A 10,924-nucleotide genomic window follows, 5' to 3' on the forward strand; every position below is an offset into this window, starting at 1 on the left:
ATCGGTGACAATGCAATGTGCAGATCTAACTCGTTTCTTCTTGCTGTAAATAGCATTTCTCTACATTGACAAGTATTTCAGATAGTACATTTTATTTGACACAATCACCTTAATACACCAGAACAATCTAAAAGGAGTTGAACAAGTAGAAAAAGAATAAGAACATTAGTTTGCATATTTAGTATGAGAATCTTATTGGCAACTTCAAAACCACTGACTATTGATCATTTTAATTGCATTTCATTTTCTCTCCCCCCCCACACAATATTTCCAGGTAAAAAAAAAACATTAACAGCACTGTAGCTGTGCAGTTACTCGAAAGGTTCCACCTAAATGAAATGCATTTCCTATCAAGTAAACCGTGCTGTCAAAGCTGAAACATGTTAAGGCCTGTTGAATTGCAGTGTGTCCTTTATAGCGGGTTCAATTCCCAGGACCACATGATTAAAGCATCTGCTGAATGGCATTCCCCAGTGTCTTGCGATTCTGTAACAACATTTCATCTACTCAACTCTCAAAGTTGCTCTTCCCCAATCTGAAAAGCTTACTTATACAGGGGGTTATGGTGGTACAGTACTATGACACCATATGCTCTCAAAAGGCTATGTAGTAGGTGTGGGTTGGAATGTCTGCAGACAATCTATTTTTCCAAATGTAACCTGTATTAATATGGTTAGCTGATCATTGACACACACCACCCCCCCCGCTATGCTCCACATCTTATGTGAAAACATCAGCTTTACAAGTAAACAAAACAACATTCAAGGCTGAGTACTGCACTTGAGCAGAGATTGCAAGTAAGCGTTTCCCTGTACCATTTACACCTGCTGTATCCTGTGCATGTGACAATTTGAGCCTGAAAACATTGGCCAGTAATCACATTTTCCTTCACAAATCCACTACATTAAGTAATCACTTTGTCCTTCTAAAAGTGAGTTGTAAAGCTTGGCATTTCTTCCATTGGTAGATTGCAGATGTTGGGTGAGAGATGGCTGAATTAATGGAAGTGGCAGATCACTCCTTGTTCCTTCCTGTCAATGGTGGGAGGGCTTTGGGTAGTTGGCAGAGAGCAAGACCATACTGTGCACAAGCAGAGACACCTCTGACTCTGGGAGAGAGGGACATAGAGAGAGTCATGAGGACAAACATCACCCTCCCCCACAAATATTTTAATTGAACAGACCACGCTATCAGGAGAGGGAAACAGATTAGATACCTTTCAGGTGAGAGGAGAACTGGAGCCACTGTGAAAGCCATTCCTGACACTGGTTGATGCTGAGACTGCCAGAATCAAGCCCCCTGACATAGCAGGCCTGATGAGACCAGGGTCAAGTTATCAATATGACTAGTATGTGTTTCATTTGTACATGTGGGTTTTTGCTGACATGATTACGTGGGTATAGAAAGTCAATGTTTGCCTTACAGCCTGAAAGACTTTAGTCATTTACACACAGTAACTAACAATATCCAAGTGAGGAAAAACTATTAAAATTAAACTGTAAAATACCCTAGTCGGATGAGTGAATACTTGGTGGAACCACCTTTTGCTTGAATTACAGCCATGAGTCTCTTTGAATACATCTCCACTAACTTTGCACACCAAGACTGAAATATTTGCCCATTCTTCCTTGCAGAATTGTTCAAGCTCAGTCAAATTGCATGCTGACTGCACTCAAGTCATTCCACAGATTCGATTGGGATTAGGTTGGCGCTCTGACTAGGGCACTCAAGGACATTCACCTTCTTGTCCTTCAGCCACTGTATGGTTGCTTTGTGTTGTCATGGTTCACGTTTCAACATCTTCCCATTTTCAACTTCCTGGCAGAGGTCTAGGTTCTCAAATCTGTTTATATTTCACTGTTCATTTTCCTTTCTATCCTGACAAGTGCTCCAGTCCCTGCTGATGAGACACCCCCACAACAGGATGCTGCCACTGTAGGCGTGGTGGTCTTTGGGTTTTCGCCAGACATATCGTTTTGCGTTCAGGCCAGAAAGTTCAATTTGTCTCATCTGGCCAAAGCACCTTTTGCTACTTGGCCTCAATCTACAATGTGCTTTTTGGCAAAGCTCAAACGAGACTTCATGTGGATTTTTTTTTTTAGGAGCGGTATTTTTCTTGCCACCCTCACATAGAGGCCAGATTTGTGGAGCACTTGATAGTGGTCACATGCACACATTAACCAGTCTTTGCCATAAAGGCCTGAAGCGCCTTCAAAGTCACCATTTGGTTTCTTGGTAGCCTCTGATCAGTCTCCTTGCCCGGTCATCCAATTTGGAGGGACGGCCTGATTATGCTGGGTCTGGGAGGTGCCATATGCCTTCCACTCCTTAATAAATGGTCGAAACTGTGCTCCGAGGGATAGACAAAGCCTTTGAAATCCTTTCACATCCATACCCTGACTTGTGCCTTTACACAACTTTCTCAGATCTTTTGAAAGTACCTTTTCACCCATTGTGGATTCTTTGCTTTGAAATGCACTACTAAGCAGTGGAGTCCTCTATGAACAACTGCTTTTATTCTGAACTAATCAAAGTCACTACAATTGATCACAGATGGAAGCCAATCAGCTTGATTTGTGATCTGGAAGGTGGTTGGTTATACCTCAAAGTTCACAATTGCAACTCTAAGGGGGGGGAACTTATCCAAATAGGGTATTTTACTATTAATACATTTTCAGAGTTTGAGAAGAAAAAAAATACTTGGGATATTGTGGATTGTGTGTAAATAAAGCTGGAAAAAGTCATTGTTTTCATTTCAGGCTGTAAGGTAACAAAAGGTGAACATTTTGAAAGGGGGTGGTGACTTGCTATTCCCACTGTATTTACTAGGAGGTCAAGCGATGTGCACTGACCTGTCTCAGCTCAGAGTCATCCAACTGGTGCAGGCCATGTCTGCTGAGAGCACGGTCCAGCTGTAGCAGCTCTATGGCGTGGCTGTTCAGTCGAGTGCCAATCATGGGAGTTGGGAGGCGGGGAGTCAGGAAGAACAGGGGACAGAGTTGCCTCTGGAGAGAGAGAGGGACTTATGTTGATGTAATATTTTTCAGCTGAGACAAATACAGTGAGTCTGATACAGTACCAGTCAAAAGTTTGGACCTACTCATTCAAGTGTTTATTTTCTACATTGTAGAATAGTGAAGATGTCAAAACTATGAAATAACACATGGAATCATGTAGTAAGCAAAAAAGTGTTAAATCAAAATATTTTATGAGATTCTTCAAAGCAGCCACCCTTTGCCTTGGCGACAGCTTTGCACACTTGGCATTCTTTCAACCAGCTTCATAAGGTAGTCACCTGGAATGCATTTCAATTAACAGGTGTGCCTTGTTAATTTGTAGAATTTCTTTCCTTAATGCGTTTGAGACAATCAGGTGTGTCATACAGAAGATAGCCCTATTTGGAAAAATACCAAGTCCATATTATGGTAAGAACAGCTCAAATAAGCAAAGAGAAACAACAGTCCAATACTTTAAGACATAAGTCAGTCAAACCGGAACATTTTTAAATCACAAAAACCACTAAGCGCTATGATGAAACTGGCTCTCCTCGGAAGACCCAGAGTTACCTCTGCGGCAGAGGATAAGTTCATTAGAGTTACCAGCCTCAGAAATTGCAGCCCAAATAAATGCTTCAGAGCTCAAGTAACAGAAACGTCTCAAAATCAACTGTTCAGAGGAGACTGCGTGAATCAGGCCTTCATGGTCAAATTGCTCCAAAGGACACCAATAATACTTGCTTGGGCCAAGAAACACAAGCAATGGACATTAGACCAGTGGAAGTGAGATTTCTGGTTCCAACCACTGTGTCTGTGTGGTTCCCACTGAAGCATGGAGGAGGTGTAATGGTGCTTTGCTTGTGACACTCTCCGCTTAATTTATAATTCAAGACACACTTAATCAGCATGGCTACCACAGCATTCTGCAGCGATACGCCATCCCATCTGTTTTGCGCTTAGTGGGACTATCATTTGTTTTTCAACAGGACAATGACACAACACACCTCCAGGCTGTGTAAGGGCTATTTGACCAAGAAGGAGAGTGATGGAGTGCTGAATCAGATGACCTGGCCTACACAATCACCTGACCTCAACCCAATTGAGATGGTTTGGGATGAATTGGACCGCAGAGAAGGAAAAGCAGCCAACAAGTGCTCAGCATATGTGGGAACTCTTTCAAGACTGTTAGGAAAGAATTCTAGGTGAAACTAGTTGAGAATGCCAAGAGTGTGCAAACCTGTCAAGGAAAAGGGTAGCTACTTTGAAGAATCTAAAATATATTTTGATTTGTTTAACACTTTTTTGGTTATTACATTCTTCCATTTGTGTTCTTTCATAGTTTTGATGTCTTCACTATTATTCTACAATGTAGAAAATAGTAAAAAATAAACTCAAATGAGTAGCTGTGTCCAAATGTCTGACTGGTACTGTACATGCAGTAAACCCATGGACTCATGTTTTAGGGAATTTCTGAATAAAGACTACTAGGAAAAACTGACCATCTGATTTGCGTTTATTCTCTTGATACTCAGGGGAGCTCCAGAAAACAAGCCTCGAATTGCCTGGATGTCAGATATGTTAGGGTGTACCCCACTTTGCACCTAAAAAACACATGGACTGGTCAGACATTGTTATTTTACTGCTGCTCGTCAATCATGTTACTTTCATTTCTTATATTTTTTGGTATTTAAAAAAAAAATGCATTGTTGGTTAGGGCTTGTAAGTAAGCGTTTCACTGTAAGGTATTTGGCGCATGTGACAAATAACATTTTATTTGACATCAGTGTCTAGAGGCATTTATTAGCTGCATTAGTCATCTATGGGAAAACATCCATGTTTGCCCAACAAAATGTTGGCCAATGGACACATTTGAACATCTGACGTATGCAAGGGAGGGGTTAAGTGTTTCTGTATCACCCGCCTTGTTGCAGAGGTCTAGTAGGCTGATCTTTAGGCGGCCATCTTTGACATGTGAACCTGCACTCTCAAGACCCTTCAGCACAGCCCAGTGGTGCTGGGCCCTGTGGGAATGGTTCACTTCCTGGAACTCAGTCTGCTGCTGGGGGGTCCAGAAGTGGCGGATCAGGAGCTGGCGGGGGAAAAGGTACCTGGTTGTGAAAAAGAGAGGAGGGAAGCAGAGGGAGGAGGGGCAGATGGAGGAATATGTAAGGCAGGGAGATGAAGGGAAGACAGGACACAAGGGGGGGTTAATACATTGTAAGGGGGGCACAATGTATTATCATTGGGGGCATACTGTATGTTTACAATGATTTATCAACCTTTTAACTCCCATTGACTTGAGAATTAGGCTATTTTGTAACTAAATATTTACATTTTAGTCATTTAGCAGACGCTCTTATCCAGAGCGACTTACAGTAGTGAATGCATACATTTCATTTCATGCATTATGAATCAAAGGAGGATGTTGAGGAGATGACTGAAATTAACTCACATTAGGACAAAAACCAGGTAGTTGGCAAATGGAGGAATAGAAATTAACAGCAGTGGAATGGCTTTGATCATGTCTCTGCGAAACTGAAAAACAAAGAAAGGTAAAGTTATAATTTACTATAACCCATGCTAAGGAACTTTTCAGACTTGGACATGCAGACATAATAAAAGTAGTACTATGTATTGCAGGTCAAAGTGTTACAGTTCAAAGCCTTTAATGCAGATTAAAGACTGCTAACCACATTATCAAGAACTTTCCTTGTTATTCAAGTGTATGCCCTAGCCTCGACCGACCTGCCTGAGTTTCTCCATATCACGATAGGGCAAGTCCTGGACTTTGACACTGTTGGTGAGCATCCTTGTTTTTATCACCGTCACCTCTTTGGCATCTTGGAAAAGGAGTTGAATACCTGAAAAATTATAATACAAAAGATGGCTAATTTTCAGTGTACTGGCAGCACAGAAGCCTGCCTATGTGATGCATGGAATTGTTACATATTGAGCTAGGCCACCTGTGTGTTATTTTGCCTTCAAACGTGAGATCTTATTGGTTTACTGTATCTAGATAATTTTGCTAAGGTAATGTAGATCTGTAAATAGATACAAATAAAGAGATGCATTATGTCAAACAAAGGATAAACTGAGGCGGCTTGACTACCAATCAATATCACTTATAAGGTTTAACATAGTTATATGGCAAGTAGAGTCTCACCTTTCGTAAAAGTGTGATAGAGAACATAAAACCGAGGAAAATATCTTTGGAGGAAGAGTTCATATTTGGCATTGGCCCCTTGCAGCCTTGACACAATTTGCAGGCCAATCCCTAGCCTGGATTTGGGGGATGAGTAGTGTCTGTAAAAGGACACAAAACGATTGTAATGAAACAAGAGCGGCTCATACGGTCAAGTACTTAAGAGTTTGACTCGTCTTTAAAAGTAGTACTGTTTGTATGACAACTCAGACAGTATCAAAATAAGATTTTTTTTAAAAACAGAACTTTAATATGACAAGCTGGTTCAGATCTATTTGTGCCGACTTATGTCCAACAACTCTCGTAGTCGTTGTCAGGCCAAAAATGTAACGTTAGCATTCAAAATGTTGCACAGCTAGCCTTTATCTGACAGTGAACAGTGGTTGGGTGTTGCCCAGATCGAACAGTCAAGGAGTTTACTCCAGAGAAGTGCCACATAACAACGACTCGACAACATCACGATACAAGTATATAACATCTTGCATGGGTTTTCATACCTTGCTCCAGAGGTGGCCGTGAAAGAGGAGTATATAACTGTAACCCCATTAGTTCTGATTCCGTACAAATCCACAGAGAAACGGCGGCACACCCCCGCACAGGACAGCGCCATTTTTAGAAGGGCAGATTGACAGCTTCTCTCTGCGTGATTGTCTGTATGATTACCGTAATGTACGCAATGTTTACCGTGCCGCAGTCTAGCAACATTTTGTTATGTTGCTAAATTCTAGCATGATGACTAAAACTATACTGAACAAAAATATACGACTCAAACTATACTGAACAAAAATATGAATGCAACATGTAAAATGTTGGTTCCATGTTTTATGAGCTGAAATAAAAGATCTCAGAAATGTTCCATACCCACAAAAATGTCTCTCAAATGTTTTGCGCAAATTTCTTTACATCCCTGTTAGTGAGCATTTCTCCTTTGCCAAGATAATCCATCCACTTGACAGGTGTGGCATATCAAGAAGCTGATTAAACAGCACAATCATTACACAGGTGCACCTTGTGCTGGGGACAATAAAAGGCCACTCATTTGGCAGTAGGTCCAACCTGCATCACAACCACAGACCACGTGTAACCACGCCAGCCCAGGACGTCCATATCTTGCTTCTTCACTTGCGGGGAACATTAGGAACACCTTCCTAATATCGAGTTGCAAGCCCCCCCCTCCCCAGGACTGAGAAAGGCAGAATGAATTACATAAGTTTAAGTTAAGAGGCACTCTGGCAGTTATTATGTTTTATATAGATGCATGCTATATATTATTCTCCCGAGTGGCGAAGCAGTCTAAGGCACTGCATCTCAGTGCAAGAGGCGTCACTACAGTCCCTGGTTTAAATCCAGGCTGTATCACATCCGGCTATGATTGGGAGTCCCATAGGGCGGCGCACAATTGGCCCAGCGTCGTCCAGGTTTGACCAGGGTAGGCCGTCATTGTAATAAGAATTTGTTCTTAACTGACTTGCCTAGTTAAAGGTTAAATAAAATGTTACTTCACTTTGACTCATTGACTATGCACATTTGAGAAAATAAATCACATTGACTATTTTGTTTGACTATAAATGCATGGTTTGTAACCTAACCTTTGACATGGTGATTGGTGTTTGTGTTCCCCTTTTGTAATATGATTTTTGCGGAAGTGTTTCCTTATACAAACTCTGCATGTAGGCTGTTAATGTATGTTCCTGACGCCCTCCTGCAGAGAGATTAAGATATTCCACGGTATTCAACCTGCCCAGGGACTGCGGTTGAAAATTAGCCGGCTGGCTAAAACCGGCACTTTTACTGAAACGTTGATTAATGTGCACTGTCCCTGTAAAAATAAAATAAACTCAAAAACTCAAATATTGCACATTATTAGATCTCTTCAAGATGCTCATTACGCTGACTGTAAAGTTGATTTAGCCTCAATGGATCTTGCTTTGATCTTTCAGTGATTTAATTTGATATAATTGGATTTTGGCCTGTAAAAATTGTTCATAATGTGAGGTAGAGTAATGTTCTGTCTCCATGAACGTTTACATGTCTACTAATTTGCATGTTGTGCTACAGAGAACTGAAGGAGTGAAATGGAAGGGACATTTGAGCAGATTGGATTTAAGTTGGACTGGATGTACTGTTCATAAAGACTAGCTACTGCAAGCGTCATCACTGTCAATGTTCATTAAATTTGTTTCAGAGCCACAGGTCTGCCCTAACTAGACGCATCTCAGCTGGCTCATTTAATCCACTGTGGCAGTTGAGCACACCAGCTCTGAGCAAGTGGGTTCTCTGGTAAGAGGGACTGCGATGACAGCTTTTGTCTGACAGCTCCCCCTGTGCTAGCCTATATTCTTGAAGTTGTTTGCCTTTGGTGGAAAATGCATCTACGTTTTATTTTTCTCTGTCAAACATGGTCGTCATGGGTAGCAAAATTCCGTTAACATGGTTAAGTTTTGCGCTTGTTGTGGCTGCTTCCTGAAAATATTAGCATTTTACAGCAAAGCTGTAGCTGTGTGTATCGCTAAACCACAGGGTATCAACTCTCAAAGAAAGTGACTAGGAGTTATGCACTGTGTGTACACACATCTTAGTATGGTCTTTATGTTTCTGTCATAAGTGTCCAAGTGGATATTTTTTCTTGCTGTCAATCACCTTTTAGTTGACTGAACAAGGAGCAAAATGGAAACAGATGGGGGGTGGGGGGGGGACTCCCTTGTCGCTTCCTATTCATAACACATGACTGGAGTGCCGGGCCGTTCTGCCCTTGTCGTGATGGGAAGGTATTGCAGCTGTTTTCACTGGTGATGATGATGATGAGCTCAAGGTTGAAGCTCTAGGAGTCCGACTGTTCAACTTGAAATATGGGGGACGAGTTCCTCTGGCAGTCTGATCCTAAAGACACGATCCTAATAGCGATTGGTCAGAGCAACTAAATACACATGATCAAATCACCAAAGATGAATGGTCTGACATAGCCCTTGGCATGTAGCAGTGCATTAGACAGGAAATAATTATCGCATTGTGCTATCTTCGTTAAAAATCATCAATAGACTGTAAATGACTGTTGGTTATCTACTGAAGATTAATGTATAGATTCCTTCCATAATCAGAGGTTGCATGGGTGCATTGCTGTGGCTTAGTGTAAAAACTGTAGGCTATGCATAAAAGCCTCGAGTACAACCATATATTGCATAGCTCAAAACAAGATGGATTAACCAGGTTGTGGTTGATCGTGATCTCCTAAACCAAGATACTCTCTAGTAAAACACGATGCTTGTGATACATGACTGCGGAAAGCTATAGTGCTAAAAAGTTTGTAGTAAGATTTGAGAGCTATAGGATGCGGAGGAGGCAGGTGGATTTTATATCGTATGGCATTCTAATCACTTATTTGGATTATGGTTTTTTCCACTAGCTTCGGTTACATGTATTTGCCACCCGCTTTGGTCAACCTGATTAGTGGATGGCCTTCAGCAGCACGTTTATTAGAAGACACATACATGCCTTACCTTTGACATTAGCTATTTGCATTCAACTGCATAATGTAATTTGTTTTTAAACTCGCACAAAAGAAGCAAAAGAAGTTTACTGATATCCCACACATAGATTTTTATTGGTGTTCCTACAATGATGGAAAACATTCTATAGGGTAGGGTATAGGCTGTAAAAGGAAAACAAGCCCGATTTTGACAATTCAACTTTTAAAGGGTTCTCTTTCAACAAAAAGGTGATAAGAACAGTGAATAATAATATCCAAGAAACACACTGGAAACTAAAAAAAAAAAAGCATTACTTTAAAAAACAAGTAGGCCTATGAGGCAACCATGATCATATCATTGTCCGTAGACGGTCTCCGGTCTTCTACAAAAAGACTGATCATACTTTCTGTTTTAATTAGAAGATTGCAACCAAGGAAAAATATGCCAAAAATCACAGTGAGTGACAATACGCACAGGACCGCGATCTGCACCACACGCATTATGAAGAGGTCATGTTCCTCTGGATGAGACGCACCGAATCCATTGTCGGTGATAACTGCTGCTGCTGCTGAAACGTTGCAGCATACACGCACAGTGTCAAATCCTGAGTGCTCTTCTTCGGACACTGTTTTATTCAGTATTTTCCCGGCGACATCCATGTTGTTGAAATATTTTTTTTCCTGCAATAAATTGTCTGCTTTCTTTTTTCTTCAATTAAATCGGACTTATCCAACTCTATGAAGTTATCCAATCGTCTTCTGTAGGCTAGAAGCGAAGAATGGCAAATGTTTCATGATTCTCAGAAAATGTGATTCTTGGGTGAAATGATTCTCAAATTCCCAGTGAAATAGGCTACTCCCCGAACTATGATATTTCAAGAACAACTAAATAAAGCATGACACGAGGGTCAGCGTTCAAGTCAGATGAAGGTTAATAAAAGGTTCAACATTTATTGAGTAAAAACGAGACCGCAAAGACTTACATTCTTTTTAGTGTAACGACACACTGCTCTCTGAAGGTTCTTTGCCAAGCTATGACACGAGGCTTTTAAAAGTAGGCGTGTGTGTGTGTGTGTGTGTGTGTGTTCGCGCGCGCTTCTCGACATTCTTGGGTGGCCTTTGCATCACTTGTCATGTCCACCTGATGGCAGTGTTAATGAATTTGAAGCTGAGTATTCTATTTTCTTGACTTTGTATGCACACAAGCAAACAAAAAATAGAATAACATTTTGAAACATATCGTCTCCATATACATCTAGG

The 10,924-nt window shown here is 41.1% G+C and overlaps 2 protein-coding genes across 3 annotated transcripts; both read right to left on the reverse strand.

The window, feature by feature from the left end:
* Positions 1-75: 75 nt before the first annotated feature.
* letmd1 (LETM1 domain containing 1) lies at positions 76-6,848 on the reverse strand. 2 transcript variants are annotated; one of them, NM_001140873.2, is made up of 10 exons: positions 6,696-6,820; positions 6,160-6,299; positions 5,742-5,857; positions 5,449-5,531; positions 4,918-5,104; positions 4,496-4,597; positions 2,853-3,005; positions 1,217-1,313; positions 714-1,108; positions 80-228 (listed from the first exon to the last, which is right to left on the reverse strand). In NM_001140873.2, exons 1-9 carry the CDS (start codon positions 6,806-6,808, stop codon positions 1,035-1,037), a joined length of 1,065 nt encoding a protein of 354 aa, NP_001134345.1. In that variant the 5' UTR covers positions 6,809-6,820; the 3' UTR covers positions 80-228; positions 714-1,034. The 2 variants fall into 2 exon arrangements, with proteins under 2 accessions (XP_013991030.1, NP_001134345.1); XM_014135555.2 differs by having other exon boundaries at positions 76-1,108; positions 6,696-6,848.
* A 2,927-nt stretch (positions 6,849-9,775) lies between these two features.
* rprm3 (reprimo, TP53 dependent G2 arrest mediator homolog 3) lies at positions 9,776-10,695 on the reverse strand. The gene has a single exon (XM_014136471.2). The coding sequence runs from the start codon at positions 10,322-10,324 to the stop codon at positions 9,998-10,000; it is 327 nt and encodes a 108-aa protein (XP_013991946.1). The 5' UTR covers positions 10,325-10,695; the 3' UTR covers positions 9,776-9,997.
* Positions 10,696-10,924: the final 229 nt, after the last annotated feature.

This window comes from Salmo salar, chromosome ssa13 (genome assembly GCF_905237065.1).
Source record: "Salmo salar chromosome ssa13, Ssal_v3.1, whole genome shotgun sequence".
Classification (NCBI taxonomy): domain Eukaryota; kingdom Metazoa; phylum Chordata; class Actinopteri; order Salmoniformes; family Salmonidae; genus Salmo; species Salmo salar.

Excerpts from the sequence above, each read along its gene's own strand:
- letmd1 (XM_014135555.2), bottom strand. The coding sequence starts at position 6,808 with ATGGCGCTGTCCTGTGCGGGGGTGTGCCGCCGTTTCTCTGTGGATTTG. Across the intron at positions 5,105-5,448 it reads TACCTGGTTTTTGTCCTAAT|GTACCTTTTCCCCCGCCAGC; the intron begins GTGAGTTAATTT and ends TTTCACAACCAG. Across the intron at positions 3,006-4,495 it reads GAATAAACGCAAATCAGATG|AGGCAACTCTGTCCCCTGTT; the intron begins GTCAGTTTTTCC and ends CTCTCTCTCCAG.
- rprm3 (XM_014136471.2), bottom strand. The coding sequence starts at position 10,324 with ATGGATGTCGCCGGGAAAATACTGAATAAAACAGTGTCCGAAGAAGAG.